General features: G+C 42.7%; 1 protein-coding gene across 1 annotated transcript in view; it reads right to left on the bottom strand.

The window, feature by feature from the left end:
• The window catches only part of mlxipl (MLX interacting protein like), a 32,070-nt gene extending 23,558 nt beyond the window's left edge, over positions 1 to 8,512 (bottom strand). The window contains 7 exon segments of the mRNA XM_080866052.1: positions 966 to 1,046; positions 2,685 to 2,859; positions 5,779 to 5,820; positions 6,053 to 6,142; positions 6,233 to 6,315; positions 6,478 to 6,584; positions 8,014 to 8,512. Coding sequence (XP_080722178.1) covers positions 966 to 1,046; positions 2,685 to 2,859; positions 5,779 to 5,820; positions 6,053 to 6,142; positions 6,233 to 6,315; positions 6,478 to 6,584; positions 8,014 to 8,360 — 925 coding nt within the window. The 5' untranslated portion in view covers positions 8,361 to 8,512.
• Between the last annotated feature and the right edge of the window lie 9,683 nt (positions 8,513 to 18,195).

The raw sequence follows: 18,195 nt of genomic DNA, 5'->3' as shown, positions 1-18,195 counted from the left end.
GAAACTAAACTCTAACCTGGTTCCTTCCTCTTGCTTGAAGCTTTGCTCCTCTTTTGCTGCAGGCTGACTCGATTCAGTATAAAGACTAAAGCAGACACCCCAGGCATACTGCCATATTGGCTTCTTGTCCAGTACGTGTCAGCTTGGTAAGTTAGGTTCTCTACATTTAGTCATGCTTTACAAAGACATTTACTTTACCTTGCATCAATTAACTTTCAGCCATTTGTAAAAGCTATGCTATCACTTTTAAAGCCGGCAAGCTTGCTAACAGTTGCATATTTATACCTCTAAATGATACAAAGCAGGAGTGAAACTTGTGTGAAGCCATGTGTTGGTCCATCTAATCAATATTAGTGCAACTTTCATTCATTTCAGCTCAATTTATGTTATATTAGCTCCCTATGCCATGAATTTATAAAATCCAATCAAAATTAAATGAAATCACAGACCTGAAAGCTACAGCTCAATAGGAATTGTGGTAACAACATAATTTTACTTTATAAAAAAAATAGAAAATCATCATAATCATCTTCCAGCCCATCAATATTTATTTCCCTAGTTTCTAGGTGGTGCCAAAAGTAGCAATAGTGGTTAAATACATCCTCTTCCACTTCCCCATTTTCCCCAGTTCAACCCTGCCTTTGACAATCCTTTAACTCATGAATGCCAAAGAACATACTGCTGACATAGCACAAATCAGAGGAGTGTCCCTCAAGGTTTTTTCACTCATCAACATCTGGAATAGAAACTTAATTTATGTACTACAAAAATATGATTAAGATAATCATTAGCCAAATATGGCTGATAAGAATCTAATCTTAAAAACTCAAGTACTCTTCACACTATATCATGCACTGTCAGCAAGCATCTAACTGTAATCAACCTGTGATTGGATGCATTAATCAGTTCTTCACATGTTCACATTTACAGATAAACAGATGGACATATGAAAGGGTAGAAAGTACCTGGTATATCCATGAAATCATCCAGGTTGGGCTGCAGTGGAGTCAAGCCTGGTTGAATCATGTCAGCATTGCTGGTGTATGCTGAAGTGGAAGAGAACATAATAATAGATGCATGCGTGAGAAAGAAATGCTCTAGTGCTATTGTGTTTTTTGTTTTTTGTTTTTTTTTGACAAGTCATCTTTCATCATAGGGAATTTCCTTATTTGTAATGTGGGTTTCATTGGCTGAATTGCTAACCCATGTGACCAGCAGACAGAGTCACCAAACTGAGGTAGGAACTTAGAAAGTGAAATACTTCTACATTATATTAAAGCATAGTTTGGATTTGTTTGCCCTCTTGCTGAGAGTTAGAAGATGGATCTTTCATCAAAGGCTGTTTTTAACATAGATTAGCAAAAAGTGGACACTGGTAAATGGCCTGCATTTGTATAGCACTTTACTCAGTCCCTAAGGACCCCAAAGCGCTTTACACTACATTCAGTCATTCACACACTGGCAATGGCAAGCTACGTTGTAGCCAGAGCTGCCCTGGGGCGCACTGTCAGAGGCGAGGCTGCCGTACACTGGTGCCACTGGGCCCTCTGACCACCACCAGTAGGCAAACATGGGGTTAGTATCTTGCCCAAGGATATTTGGCATGCAGCCAAGAGGCAGCCTGGGATCGAACCACCAACCTTCTGATTAGAGGCTGACCTGCTCTGCTACCTGAGCTACAGTCACCCCAGACACTGGCAGAAACAGCCAGCTGGCTGTGTTTAAAGGCAACCTGTCCACCTGCCAGCTGAAGAAATCACATATCTTATTTGTTTAGGTTGCACAAGAAACAAAGTGTTGATGGGGACTTCCTGCTTTGCCTTGTTGTTCCCTTGTCACCGTGAGATGGCTTGGAAAACAGCACAGACTCCAAAATGTATTGTGTCTGATAGTCCCCAGCTCTGACTGAGCTTTAGGCGTGCTGATCCACATTGCCTTTTTACCCATGTTTTCATCTTTTTAAGCTAGGACAACCATCTGCTGGGTAAAGGCATACTTTGAACAGACAGATAATGAGAGCGTTGGGAAGTGCGAATGGATGACAGGCTACTGTTAAAAACCCCCAAACCCCCCCCCCCCCCCCCCCCACACACACACACACACACACAAAAACAAACAAACAAAAAAACAGGTGATGTAGCACTGCAGTAAACAGGCCCCATCCCTACTTTTATATGTTGCTGGTATCAAATTTTAAAGAGAAAAAAAAAAATATATGTGTATTTCTCAATTTCTCTGCATTTTATATGATGCCCATGTATTATTTTCCATCAAATTTAACTTTTAATTATTTGAAAATTAATGCATTCTGCTGTTATTTACCTTTTTTTTGGAAAAGGGCATTCATTTCTGAAAACAAGACCACATTTAAAATGAGAGAAATAAAAGTCCAACCATATCTCTATGATTATGTTCCTTTTTTGCTGAAAATCTGTCCCTAAAGCTCCTGTCTATGACAGACTTGAGTTAGAAATATTATTTTGGGCAATTTATTTGATTCTAAAAGTAAAATGAACCAGGATATAATTTTCAGCCCAGTAACAACTAATTGGAATCAATTATTTAATCCATGCACTATGCAGCCTACGATCAGCCTTGCTTTTAAATGCTTCCGATCAAATTCTGCAGGATTTGAGACACAAGTCCCTGCTGAAAGTCATTCCACAAACTTGTCTACTACTCACTGTTGTGTCGCTCGCTGGTCCAGGGACATGGCTTCTGTGTCATGGTGAATAGGGTGTCAGAGATGTCGGACAGAAGGCAGTCCAGGTCAAACATGTGGACCTCCGCGGGGACAGCTTCAGGTTCCTGGTATGTCTGATAGGGCCATTTGTCCTGCCTGGCTTGGCAGATCTGACCCTGCCAAACATCAACAAGGAATCAGAACACTTACAGGATCTGACATGCCAAGTTAATCCCAGATCTATCCATTAGGGGCTCAACATAAATAGAGCTGGAAAGTCCTAATTCATCAATGACTTCTAGTTCTCCCAATCTGTGCCTGCAATTAGTGCTCTATGAAAACTTTGTGTCACGTTTGTTCCGCTGATAAATGACAAAATGCCTCTCAAAACTAATATTAAAACAGCAAGAAAAAAAAACATCTATCTCCAGTTACACACAAAACAAAACTGCACACCTACAGCATTCACAACTTCAACATGAAACATGTGCTAAGCTGTCATCTCTTCCCCCCCCCATCCCTTTCTGCCCCTTCTCCTTTGGAAACCCAGTGAACAACTCACAGAAATGAAGTGCCAAAGCCAGCCTGTTTGAGATGCTTTGTTTCACCCCGATCTTCTACTCCGCCTTTACCTTCCACTTCTAAGCCCAGGGCCACATTTATAGGGAAGCCCACCAGATTGAGCCGGAAACTATTTCTGATTACGTCTGAACACACGACATCCCCTCTTAGAATACAAGCACGCACGAGCAGAAATGAGGTAAGATTGTTGTGCGCACATGTATGTGTGTATGTGTGCGCGTGTGCATGTGGGGTGCATCATGAAAAAGCTGTTTTGACACATTGTTCAGAAACAGTGGGCCCTCACAGGTTTTCATTATGTTGGCTTTGTTCATTTCTTTATTTTGATGTCTCACCATTTCAATAAGAGCGGCAGCCTTTTGTCCCTGACCTAATTCTGGGAGTCGCACACACACACGTGCATGCAAACTGTAAAAGGCCCCTGCTAAACACAAACTGATGCTGCTTGGAGAAAATATACACATGCATATGAGCGGCTGAAAGACTGCAGCATCGACAGGGTGCGTTTACATCGTTTGGCGAGAAGTTTCATTTCAAAAGAGATTCTCCTAGATCTAAATCTAACTAAACTTTGGTATCCAGAAGGACGCAATTTTTTTTTTTAATCAAAGCTATTAGTGAACCTTACCCTACCCTACAGATTACCCCACTTTTAAAACATTTGCATCTCCCACCTATCAAGTTTGAATTTCATTCAACGACGTTGGTCCTTCCTTCCTGGTGGAGAGGGGGCCCACCTAAATTATTGAACTGTTTCATCCCTGCACTACAAGTTGACTTCTCTGGTCCTCAGAGAGGGGTCTTCTTACGGTTCCGTGTGCCAGTCCAAGAAATGAGGTTGATCGTGCCTTCCACACCTTAGCTCCAAAACTGCAGAACAGCTCAATTCTCTTTGTGCCCGTTTAAAAAGGCAGCTTAACCCTGTAACACCAAGTGCTTCGTATTTAATGGGTGAGGTTTTGAGACTGCTACATTGTCAGTGTGATTGTTTTTCATTGTTGTTCATTAAATAATGTATTCAAAAACATTTGATTTTTCTGTAAATTATTTGATGGCTCAGAGTGTACAGTGCTTGTAGTGTGTGTTCATTTTGTTTACTTATGTGTGTGTCTCCCTCTTGCAGAGTGAGATTTTTTTTTTCCTTACTCTTTTACACAGCATTATCACCTAATAGGATATTATTTCACTCTCAGACTGAATATAAGGGCTAAGTCTAGTGATCTTAATTTTCAGCCTTTTTCGTGTTATTATTAGAGCAGCTTTCCAGCTGCCTTCTTCACTCTAAACCACACACTACATCCTTCAGGTCCCTGCAACCTACTGAAATAGGGAAGGTGTGACCAGGTTTTGAAGAACAGCTCAGGGTCAGCTTCCCCTGAACCCACTGCTCCACCTCTCCCATGCAGCTGAGCCACAAACCACACCCTGCTACAGTCTGTAAATGAACTGTGTAAAAATCTATTGAAATACATTGTCACTGTAGATAATAATCTGAACGTTATTTTACAATTCTACTTTATTAGAAAGTGGTTGATGCTAAAAATGTAAAGCCAATTAAATTTTAGACTAGGGCTGTCACAGGTTAAAAGTGCACAACTGTAACTGTGTAACTGCATATATGACATACGACATTCACACTTTTGACTAGTGTTTTTCTAAGCACTAAATGTAATCTGTTAAGAGAATGGTGTGATAAGGATATGAGTGCACAGAGCATAAAAACACAGTGAAGTGATCTTTGACCTGTCAGCTACTTGCTGATATTGGCCTTGCCGCGTAATCCATCAAAAGACGGGTCAGACACAGCATTATTATTGAAGTTTTCCTAATGTTGAACTCAAGTAAAGCTTGGACTTCCAGTGCCACAGCACATCTACAGAAAAATGAAAAATTAGAGCCCATGAAAGATGAAATATGAGGAATACTATCATGAATGAGGCACCTCCCTCTCTCTGCCCCCCCGCTGTTTCTCCTCTCTGCCACTAAATATTTTGTCTCTGCCACCTTAGCGTCTCTGTCGAAAGCAGATGCCCCTCTGCTGCCCGGTTTTTGCCAAGTGCTGCTGGAAGTAGGTCATATTTGATTAGGTTACATTCATTTTTTTCACCATTTTTCTTGAATAAAGATTAAGAGTTATGGGTATTGTTGCAGCAGGCAGTTAGCTGGGTCAGTTGCCTTCATATGTCAGGTTGTGACGCACAGCCCAAGTTGTTTTGCCCATTTCTATTTTCTTTTTTAAATCTCTTTTTTTCTCCCCTCCTCCCTTGTTCAGCCAGGGAGGCTAAATTCAAATGCTAAAAATAGTCGCTTGGTGGTCTTTAGTGATCCTATGTCACTACAAGGACATTCAAAAGTAAACAATGCCAGCAGGTCACCCAAAAATTACAATATATGTTGGGTCAGTTGGCCAGCTTCAGCCTCCACTCTTCAAAATCAATACTTTTCAACTTTAATTTCCTTGCAATATTGCAATAATGTAGCAATAATGAAGTAATGTGTGACTTCTGACTTACCTCTTGAAGCATTAATAGGATGTCATCCTTCTTTTTCTGAAGCTGCAGCAGAAAAAGACAGAGCGAGTGTGGAAATGAACCATGTTTTTGTTTTTATGCACATCACCTTATGTTAACTAATTACAGTTTTGATCAGGTAAAAGTGTTGGAAAGTGGGGCCATTGGGGTTCATCCTTTGGGGACTATGAAAACGTGACAAACTGTCCAACCAATAGGTACTGGTACTGACTTAGAGACAGTTTAAAGATGTACTGTGAATAAGGTGAGCGCTCACCCTCTTCTTGTAGTAAATCCTCCACTTATGGTACTCCTTGATCACTACCTCAATCCTTCTCTTCCAGTAGCTGCCCTCTAATATGATCGCCTGTTGACAGGATGCCAGTGAAACACTAAGTATGTTTTTTTTCCAAGGATGAGCTTAAATATGCAACACCTACATCATTCATTCACTCACTTCGGGCTTTCGATGCGCATCTGCCTCCAAGCCATCCAGCGGGGTCACAAAGCCACATACTGGGTTTTTCCTCTTCTCCACATCTGAGCCAAGCAGAAAGAGGGAAAAAAGGACAAGAAAAATCAGCTGCGGCGTAGACATTCATTCTGGTGAAATGTGGATTCTCTCAACCCATGTTAGGTCACCCGGTTCTTCTAGTCTCACAATTTAAAAAAAAAAAAAAAAAAAAAAGCACCAGCACTCACACTGAATGAACCATGCTCTCCAGATTGCATTGTTCAGACGGATCTTATCCCTCCACAGCAACCGCAGACCCTTAAAAGATTTCCATTTAGGAGAGACTATCTTACCACTGTGGAGAAAAGAAAGGTGGAATATGTATTTGTTTCGGGGAAAATGTGAAAGCCCTTTCATTTATAGTCTTTGAGGCAAAAAGGCATAAACGTGCATAAATGACGTTTATGCCTCTTTTAGAAAAAAACAATAGGAACACTGCCTCAAACCTGCCCTGATTTTGACTAATAGTAGCCAATCAACTTATTCCCCGGTATACAACCCGGCTTTATGTGCTTTCCCCCCCCCCCTCCCTCACTGTTTCTCTGCCTGCTGAGAATAGAGCTCCTAATGTGAGGTGCTCAAGGAGTTGCTAGGAAGCCTGGGGAAATCATTCTCAACATGCTTTTAATGGACTGACATGGCTGCGTATTATTCAGCCCGAACAGCAGAGACAGCCTATTGCGAAAAAACAAAGAGCAATCAGCAGAGGAACCACTTTACATCAGTCTGGTTAATGATAAATAGCGGAAAGCAGAGCAGCAATCTGTGCGGAATAAGAGGCCATGTCATAGTCTTGGAAAATATATATAAATATATAATAAAAGTACTTGTTTTAAATCTATTTTTTTTGTGTTTGATAATAGTTGCACAATGAATCCTGAAACAGTGCCACAATTTGTGAAACTAGATCTATAAACAAATGCAATTTTCCACCCAGTGACAGCAGATTTTAAAAAAAAAAGAAAGAAAAAAAAAGTCTTCTTTGGGCCAAGGGTTGATGAAAGCTCTTATAAACACGGTTTCAAAGAAAGTGGTCCTCATTTTTTAAGTAAATGAAAAATCAATGTGTAGTCTGATGTTACTGAAACGTAAGCATGTTTAGAGAGTATAGGGAGGTTTCTTTGGTATTTGGTTTGTTTTAAGTGCGGCGGCTTCCTCTGCTATAGTTGCAAATAGCTCCTGCTATATGCAGGAGCTATTTGTGACATCTTGTAACAAATGGCTGCTCTCAAACAGAAAAACAAATTTCTAGGGCATCGTGTCAGGAGTTTCTTTCCTTTGCATCAGTCACACTGTCCTTTGTCCAGTCCTGCCAACTAGAATCAAAGTCCACTTTTTTTTGGTGAAAATTTCCAAACTGGTTATGCAACAGACTGACAACACATATACACAAACAACCACAGCATTAACTATCAGCTTTGAAGGGAATTCTATTAAGACAAATATAAATATATATATTAAAAAATATATTTTAAAATATGGTTTAGTTTAGTTCGTTTAGTGAGCTTCGGTTAATTTACAATACTCTTATTTTAAAACAGAGACTGACCCTGTGCATATCGCTGCTTTAAATGTCAGCTCAGAATGAGACACTTTCACATTCTTTGGAGATATTTTCTTCCACATGGTTTAGCTGAACTGAACAAGCAGAAAGCTGAAAATAAAAATGCTGATTAAAACCCCGACTTCATTCTTTCCCCCTACTGCACGCAGCAGGGACCCACCTGTAGGCCAGTGACATGCACTCGAACAGGCGGGTCAGAGTGGGGTCGATGCTTAGGCTCCCGGAGCTGAGTGGACCGTAGCGGTACGTTTGACACCCCGTTCTGTTCACCGTGTCAAAGTCGTACCTCAGAGACCCTCCACTCTTCCTCCTCCGCGCCGCAGAGTCGCTGTGGGGCGAGGATACCATGAAGTGTCCGCTGTGGATCACCTGAGTGCGGGGGAAAGCTTCGGGCGACGGCCCGGTGCCGGCCACCCGAGCGGGTTCCCCCTCCGGGTCAGAGTCCGATTCTAAGAAGTCCTGAAGCTGGCTCTCTCCGGCCGAGCAAACACTCCCTTTGCCCGCCATTGCGCACTTTCATTCAGCGGTGAGGATCGGACAGAAAGTGAACTTTCTCCTCAGCTGTCTTCCCCCGCTTCCTGTCCTGTTTTCTTCAGATATTTGAATATTTCCTCAAGGAAGAGCCGTTTGCTATCAAGCAATGATTATCCTCATCTGTCAGTGGAGGGCTCAGCCAACCAGCTGCAGGACCTACACCTCTGGAGCACGGTGTGTGTGTGGACTGTTGTGTAACAGCATACTATCATTATGTCAACTTCTCGAACTGGTAAAGTCCCGAAGAAAATAGACAGAAAGTGGTAATTATTAATAAACCAAAAAAAAAAAAAGTATTAGAAAGTAGGAGTAAACCGGCTTCAAGTGGATGTGTCACAGATTCATATTATCATCACTATATACACAAACAACCACAACCTTAACTATCAGCTTTGAAGGGAACTGTATATATATTTTAATTTGCTTCTAAACTTTAACATTTTAGATGTGTTTCAGCAAGCAACAATTCTGTGCATGTAAAAGGATTTCTGCACATTTAAAACATATCACATATATCTGTGTTTAGGAATGATTATTAACAAGTTCTGATCCTTCATAATTGATATTATGGAGCTTTTTTAACCCATAAAGCAAAAAATACCGGCCTCTATTGGCGGTATTCTTTGTTGCATGTTTTCTAATTATTTCTGTGTGTGTGTGTGTGTGTGTGTGTGTGTGTGTGTGTGTGTGTGTGTGTGTGTGTGTGTGTGTGTGTGTGCGTTAAGCCTGAAAATATTTTCTTGAAATATTTCCGGATAAAATAATTTAAAAAGCCTCCACAGCAAGCAGACACGAAGGAGTGGGGCTTCCCTTCACCTCACCTCCAATTGGTTGTAGTAGATGGCTGTCCCTCCCCGAACCTGGGTCTGCTAGAAGCTTCTTCCTGTTGAAAAGGGTTTTTCCCTCCCACATTTGCCAAGTGCTTGCTCAACAGGATTGTCTGATTGTTGGGGATTGTTCACCGTTCACAGTTCACTGTACTCAAATGGCCTCCAGTCACCAGATCTAAATTTAAAAAAGCACTTTTGGGATGTGGTAGAACAGCAAATTCACATCATGGATTTGGAGCCAACAAATCTTCTATAACTCTATGACACTCTGTAATACTTTGTTGAATCTGTGCCACAAGCACAGATCTGAAGGCAAAAAGGGGTCCAACATGGTACAACCAAGATGTAACTAATGAAGTGTCCAATGAGTGTATATTAGTTCATTCTTAGTCATGACAAAGGAAAAATAACTACAAAGTGCAGCTCTTCAAGTTGAATATACCTTTCACAGTCTCTTAGCCTGTTAGCCCAGTCAGCCTTCTGGTCACTTCTCTAAGCTTTAATGAGTCTCTGGCTGTTCATGGAGGACCCTAAAAATGCCCATATTGTGAGGGGTACACCCGCTTCGGATGTTATCAGTCCATACAGTGGACGTTATTAGCAGAAATCAGTCCCATAGATATGGGCCAGGATTGACCTTCTCTACCTCCTAAACTGTTCAGAAGGTTGTTATCATCCATCCAGATGGATGATAATAAACTGTTCAGAAGGTTGTTATCATCCATCCAGATGGATGATCACTAACAGGAGCATGGGAAGTACTCCAGAATCCACTCTCGCTGGAATCTGGTGAATACCGCAGAGTTTACAGGTAAGACCATTTAAACGGACAGCATTCGTAGAATGACTATTAAAAGTAAGCGATGTTAGTAATACAACGAGTGCCGGAGTCAACCAGAAAACGTCTCCCAGAGTGTGTCCTCTATGAAGAGCAGCCTTTCCTTATTGTCAGCGGTCGCAGCCGCTATAAAATGCTGGCGGGCTCGTTTCCCTTAAAACTGCAAAGGCGGCACGGTGCTGTCACGCGCGATTCCAGCCACCATCAATGAGTTGGAGGAGCCCGGGAGAATAGGCGGGGGCACGGGAGATGCCATCAGTGAGTCGGGAACTATCGCCTGGATCCTGAAGCTCCTGGTAGCCAGGAGAATGCGATACGCTTCTTCTGTGAGTGAGCGGTAGTCCTTCGCGGCCAGCAGTGGGGAGTTGGCGAGGCCAGCTCGCACTGGAGCTGGCAACTGTTGAAAGAAAACATCAGTGAAGAGGAATCCCCCGTCATCCGTTCCTAGCAAGAACAGCATGCTCTCCATGAGCTCGAGAGCATCACCCAGGGCTGAGAGAGAGAGGATTCTAGGCCCGCTCTGCATCGGAGAGGGAGTAGCCTTGAGAGAGGTGTATTTCACTAGCTCTGCTATCACTTCCGACATAAACAAAGACAGAAAACTAAACAGCAGTGACTTTTGTAGGGTTACTGAAGTTGGGCTAGCTTGTATATAATGATGTCCTACATGGTTGGCTAGCTACACAGCTATGCCAGCATAACATAAACAGTGAATTTGGAGGATGAATGCTAACTTTTTTCCACTTGATGAGGGTTCCTGATGGTTAGAGACAAACCCCTAGCATGGCAGGATGCTGTAAACGGACCAAACTTCAGTCAGGAGAACAACTGAGATAATCCATCTGTAACACTTCCAGCTCTTCAAAAATCACAGACGCTCAGAAAGGTTGGCTTTTCACAGTTTATTCCTGCAGAAGACATAAAACACACTCAACAGGTGTCTTCTGATGGTACCAGCAATTGTAGCTCCTACAATGTAAAACAACATCACAAAAAGCACAGAAAAACAGTAAATCCAAACACATTTCCTGAAATGCGCAGCAACCACTAGGGAGCTGACAAAAGCTTACTGCCAAAGAGCATAAATACGGCAGAAACACTGTTTAACAGCAACCAGCCTTTGTTTCGGTTACACAGAAACTTTCTAACATCAGTATGAACCTATATACATCGACATGTACAACTTATGTAACAACATTCACACCAGAAACCATAAAAATGCCAGAGCCTTTCATTACAGAACTTACCCTCACAGTGAAAACGCGCGCTGTGAGGAGCAGAAGCCTTAGCAGCTTCTAAATGCTAGGGTGAGATCCGGTTTCTGGGTTTTCAAAATAAAATACAATAAAAAAATGATAAAATTCACACTTAAAATAATAATTAAGAACAGGTAAGTGCATGTTTTTCAGAGGTATTTTTAACTCCGTTACACATCCACAATAGAAGGTTAGTCATTCATATACTGCTGCATGGGCTGGGCTGTAGTTACATCGTAAGGTTTTAAAAACTGAGCTTTAAATTGAACAGTGGTAATAAAAACCAAGAGAGGCTGACAGTGATCATTAACTGAACAAGCCTTTAAGTTATGGAACGCCAGGACTGCCATAATGAATTAATTAAATACACCATTAAATACTTAATTAAATATGGCAATAATTATTTTTCAAGATGGCGCCGCGGATGACAGCCTCGGTACTGCGCTCTCTCGCACTTTTCTTCCCCGGACCAGACGGCGTCTCACCCTCCTGCCTCAAAACCTGTGCTGAACAGCTGGCTCCCATCTTTACTCGCATCTTCAACAGATCCCTGGAGCTGTGTGAAGTTCCCTCCTGCTTCAAACGCTCCACCATCATCCCTGTTCCCAAGAAACCCACCATCACAGGACTGAATGACTACAGACCTGTCGCCTTGACGTCTGTGGTCATGAAATCCTTCGAACGACTGGTGTTAGCCCATCTGAAAGACATTACAGGCCACCAGCTGGACCCTCTGCAGTTTGCCTACCGGGCAAACAGGTCGGTGGATGATGCAGTGAACATGGGGCTGCATTACATTCTGCAACACCTTGACCACCCGGGAACTTACAGTATGCCAGGGTCCTGTTTGTGGACTTTAGTTCGGCTTTTAACACCATTGTGCCTGAACTTCTTTCCTCCAAACTCTCCCAGCTCAGCGTGTCACCAGCTACCTGTCAGTGGATCACCAGCTTCCTGACAGACAGAAAGCAACAAGTGAGGCTGGGGGAGATCACCTCTGAAACCCGGTCCCTCAGTATTGGTGCCCCTCAAGGATGTGTCCTCTCACCACTACTGTTCTCCCTCTACACTAACGACTGCACCTCCAAGAACTCGGCTGTCAAACTCCTAAAGTTTGCAGATGACACCACTGTCATTGGCCTCATTCAAGATGGTGATGAGTCTGCATACCGGCAGGAAGTTGAGCGGCTGGTACTCTGGTGCAGTCAGCACAATCTGGAGCTGAACACTCTTAAGACTGTAGAGATGACAGTGGACTTCAGGAGACATCCCTCAACTCTGCTCCTCCTCACCATATCAGACAGCCCTGTGTCAACTGTGAAGATCTTCGAGTTCCTGGGTACAACCATCTCCCAGGACCTGAAGTGGGAGACCAACATCAACTCCATCCTCAAAAAGACCCAGCAGAGGATGTACTTCCTGAGACAACTGGGGAAGTACAGTCTTCCACAGGAGCTGCTGATCCAGTTCTACACTGCGGTCATTGAGTCTGTCCTGTGCTCCTCCATCACAGTCTGGTATGGAGCAGCCACTAAACAGGACAGGAGCAGACTGGAGCGGACTGTACGGGCAGCAGAAAGGATCATCGGCCTGCCCTCCATCCAGGATCTGTACCTCTCAAGAACCAGGAAACGGGCAGGGAAAATCATCACAGACCCCTCACACCCTGGACACAGACTTTTTGATCTGCTGCCCTCTGGCAGACGGTACAGAAGCCCGCAGACCAGGACCACCCGACACAGGAACAGTTTCTTTCCCCTCGCCATCTCCCTTCTTAACAGTTGACCTGTCACACTGCTCCCACTGCCAGACTGCAGCTGCACCTTATGTACATTTTGTAGTATTCATTTCACCTCATTCATTTCTGTATTTTATGTATATAAGTTTAGATTCGTTATTTATAGTTGATTTACACAGCTTTGTGTACGTATGTGTAATGTGTATATAGACACGTATGTGTGTGTGTGTGATTTACATTACTGTGCTTGAGAGCCACCATCTACCGGAACCAAATTCCCTGTATGTGTCTGCACATATACTTGGCCAATAAACACGATTCTGATTCTGATTCAGATTAATTAAAATTGGAATTAATTAATTAAATAAATAGTTATGACACATGTAATTAATTAATTATTGACACATTTAATTAATTATTTATGTATTTCACATTTTAACTCATTCACTGCCATTGACGTCTATAGCCGTCAATGGCAGTGAATGAGTCAATGGGTTTAACTCATTCAGTGCCAATGGCTGGCAGTGAATGAGTTAATTAATTATTGCCACATTTAATTAATTATTTAATGGTGTATTTAATTAATTCATTATGGCAGTCCTGGCGTTCCATATTATGTGACCTTAAAGGCTTGTTCAGATTAAACAAGCCCTGAGAAACATCTACCACGAGTCAAGCTGCTGCGTCCGTACAAATAATGGGATTTTGGACTCGCTCGACATCAACAGGAAGGTCCTTCAGCGCACCACCTCATGACCACTAGCCGATGTGGTATCCGGTTGTTCAGTCTGACGTCACTAGCCGCGTCTGGACCTAAACTCCGCTGCAGGTCCATATATCAAACGATCACTATGGCATTACTGAGAGTTGAAAAACTGTCTAAAGTCTTTCATCTTTAATAAAATGATCAGCGTTCTGCTCTACCAGGTGTGACAATTGAGTTTAACATCCAGGCATCCATGAAAAAGGAATTTATGACATTTAACGGAGTTAGAAGTTAGCAGGGAGTTAGCTCGCTAGCTTCTATCTAAATACAATATAGCATGTCCTGACTGCTGGGTTTTGGAAACAAATTAAAACGTACAGCTCTGTTATCACTTCCAGCATAAATGAAGACAGAAAACTAAACAGCAGTGACGTTTGTAGGGTTACTGAAGTTGGGCTAGCTGGTATATAATGATGTGCTACGTGACCGCTAGCGACACAGCTATGTTAGCATAATATAAACAAGCTAACTTTTTTTCTACTCGATAAAAGTTAACGTGAGTGTTCTCGGTGGTCAGGAACAAATGTAATCGCATGGCAGGATGCTGTAAAAGGACCAAACTTCAGCCAGGAGAACAACTGAGATAATCCATCTACAATACGAGGTTAGTCATTCATATACTGCTGCATGGGATGGGCTGTAGTTACATTCTAAGGTTTTAAAAACTGAGCTTAAATAAATGATTAGCGGTAATAAAAGCCGAGGGAGGTCAACAGTGATCACTGACTGTTTTAGGAGCTTTTTGAGATTAAATAGAAGAAAATACATAACATTAAGCATGTTAATAACACAAAAGCCATATTAAACGCAGACTACTTTAGGCCCGGAAGTAGGATTCCTCACGTCATCACTTAACAATCACATTAGAGCTACGATTTTGTTTCGCCGGTCACGTTCTTTGCCAACATCCGGAACAATTACCGAAGATAGCCATGTCGTGGAGACCCGCCCAGGGGTCACTGAGCTGGTTCCTAGGTTATTCAGTTAGTTTATTTGCTTTCTCCTCGTGTATTTACCCCGTGTCCCTCTCCATATATCTGAGAGTTTCCATGTCTCATTTCTCCTGTGTTTTCTCTCTCCCTCCTGTCTGCGTCTCTGTGTACTTCCTGTTTAACTGTGATAGTCTCCCGTCAGTGTACATCACGTTTTTTTGATCCTGCCCTGTCTTGTTATAATTATTAGTATCAGCTGTGTTCCCTGTGTGCTCCCACGTCCCTCGTTATCCTTCTGTGTATTTATGTCCGTGTCTCCCTTAGTTCTGTGTCGCTGCTGTGTGGTGTTGGCTCAGCAGGCATTACACACACACACACACACACACACGCAGGTAGGAACAGAGGATCACTGGAGATAACTCCTTTTTTATTATTTTTTCTTCTTCCCAAATACCACAACAACAACATACTCATTCCCGTCCTCTATAGAGTTTCTGGTAAATGCATCTACAGAACAAATGCAACAGTATGTGGACACAAGAGTCTCGTCCTCCCTCTTAGCTGTATGACCTTCCCCATGTCTTCCCAGTGAGTTTAGCTTTCCTAGTTTAGCTTCATACTGTTTGTATTTGTATTTGCCTTTCCCCCCATTCTGTTAATAAAGCTAGATTTTGAGTTAAGTCCCTGTTCTGGTGAGTTTGCGTTTGGGTCTCTCTCCTGCCTGCATTCAGCGTTTCATGACAGGTAATTCAAAACCCAGATATTTCATGAGGTGGCACTCACTGTGAAAAGTTTGAGAACCACTGGTTTAAACGATGTTATAATGGATTGGATTTATATAGCGCTTTTCAAGGCACCCAAAGCGCTTTACAATTCCATTATTCATTCACTCTCACATTCACACACTGGTGGAGGCAGCTACAGTTGTAGCCACAGCTGCCCTGGGGCAGAGTGACAGAAGCGAGGCTGTTATGACAGAAATATTAGCTTCTGTCATGACCAGAGATGGGCAGTAACGCGTTACAGTAATCCGATTATTTTTTTCAAGTCACAAGTAAAGTAAGGGATTACTATTGCAAAAAAAGGTAATTAGATTACTGTTACTGCGCTACTAAAACCGTGATTTTGCGAGAGTGTCTCATGACAATGACGTAAGCGAGTGCGACGTTCGTGGCAACAGCTGTGTGCAGATCAACAATGGATAATATATCGACTGTGGGAGAGAGGATGATCATGCAGCGTTTAAAGCATGGAAGTACTGACCTTACTTTGAGTTTGATTCCGTAAAACGTGACAAAAACATTAGCGTCCGCCGTTCGAAGAAAACGTCTTTTTACAGCGAAAAAAACCCCCCTAACCTTCCGCACAGCACCGAGTAGGCTACGCTGCCTGAATTATTGAATTATTGTTTCTATCTTAATGATTTCAGCTGACTGGTTTCAGCTCAGATGTTCTGCTTTTTCCTTTCAGTAGATCAAAGCAGCTTGCGCTCTTTCTGCTTCCATTTTGATGGCAAGAAGAAGAATGCTTCAACGAAGTGGCATTCGTGGTCTCAGTGAACGGTGTGCCAATCATGGTCACACACTGCATGTGATTTTAAAAGCAACATGTCTGTTCACTGCAACGATCAAAAAGTTTGAAAAATGTATTGTTGTTGTGAGATGTATAATATTAGTGCATGTTACAGTTTGTTATTAAAAATTGAAAACTGAACAAGGAGGTATCTGCTTTTGACTAAGCAAAGATTAATCTGATCCCATTTCCTGTCTCTACTGTTTGAAGATTTAGCTGAAGGTTGCTCAACTGTAATCGTCAGGATATATATTTATTCCAGCTCTCATAAGGCAAAGGAGTAAATCAGACTTATCAAATGTTCTTTAAATAGATACACAATGTGAAGTTCATAATTTTCATACAAATAAAACTAATGACAAACATGAACAGCTGTGCTTTATTTCTGAGACATGAATGTTGTAAGCAACTTTATTTTTTGAATGTGTTCATATTTAGACAGTGTACATTTGTAGGCTGAAAGTGTAATGCGGAAGCTGAGGTGATGGTCAACAGAAGGTAAATATATATAAATATAAAACAATACCTTGTGCAGCGTGTGGACACTGTGCACACAATCACCTCATTCACTGTAGTAAACATGCACCGCTAGCTAATGTGATCGACTCTGTCTCCAGGGTTACATCGTAAAGCTATGCAAATGTCATCCGGGGAAGGATTTTTTATTATCGAGTGGTTGCATGCTTTTTGTTTTAATGTTGAGTGTATTTTAGTGTTGCATGCTTTTATTGTATTTATTGGGACTTCTCCCGGAGAGTCTCCGTCCCCTTGCTTCCTCAATTAGATGCACCTGGAGGGCACAGGGGACAGGAATCAATCGGGCCTCCCTTGTTGGCAGCGGCCAACGGAGGGTCTGGCAGGTCAGAGAAGGGGACGTGTATGGCTGGACGTAGGGCAGCAGGAGAGACATGGAGCAGCGTAGCGGTGTTGTGCCAAAGTAGTTACCCCTGGCAAAAGTTGTTTCCCCATCTACGGGAGCGAGCAAAGTAGGAGGAGCCACTTGCCCAGCTTCGTTCTGTACACTACTTGTCACTGATCTGCAGTCGACGCAATAAAGCGTAAAACCTGGAAAACAACAGACTCGATGTATTTTAATACTAGTTTCCCCCGGGACAACATCGCCAGCCGGCAAAGATATTGCCGACATACTGGAGTCGATCGACAAGCGATTGTCCAGTTTCGACGCAAGGCTGTCCTTGGTGGAGATTCTTCACCGGGAATTTAAATGCTTGCGAGAATCCCTGGTGTTCAGCCAGCAGCAAGTGGAAACGCTTGCTGCTGAAAATGCCACGCTAAGGGAGTCGGTGAAATGTCTCACAGAAAATGTTACCCAGCTCAATAGAGAAAATAAAAAAATAAATGAAACAGTAATTGATCTACAAGCTCGTAGCATGCGTGATAATCTGGTATTTTCTGGTATTCCAGAAGCCGCTGGAGAGGACGCGGAGACCACGGTAAAAAGCTTCATCAAAACCCACCTGAAGCTGCCGGAGGACAGCTTCAGGTGTCTTCGATGGGGTGCATCGCCTCGGCCCCATTCGGGCTACGGCCGGGAGACCACGTCCTATGTGGCAAAATTCGGCCACTTGAAACAAAAGCAACATGTGAAAAGCCGCGGCAGGGAATTAAAAGGAACGGACTTCAGCGTGAACGACCGGTCACGCTGAAGTCCGTGACCGGTCGTTCCAACGATCTCTAAAGAGATCTTGGAACGACGCAGGGTCCTCTTCCCAATCCGACGCGGCTTCATCCAGAAGGACTCCCGCGCTGTCATCGTTGTGGACCGGCCCTACGTGGATGGACAGCTCCACCGCGACCCCAACATCACTCCGTGGCTGTATTAACCTCACACCAGATAAGAATCAGCTACACCCTT

This window comes from Rhamphochromis sp. 'chilingali' (assembly GCF_963969265.1).
Source record: "Rhamphochromis sp. 'chilingali' genome assembly, chromosome: 19".
In the NCBI taxonomy this organism is placed as follows: domain Eukaryota; kingdom Metazoa; phylum Chordata; class Actinopteri; order Cichliformes; family Cichlidae; genus Rhamphochromis; species Rhamphochromis sp. 'chilingali'.
Note: the sequence above shows the minus strand (reverse complement) of the source record. Positions and strands in the feature narration are given on the sequence as shown.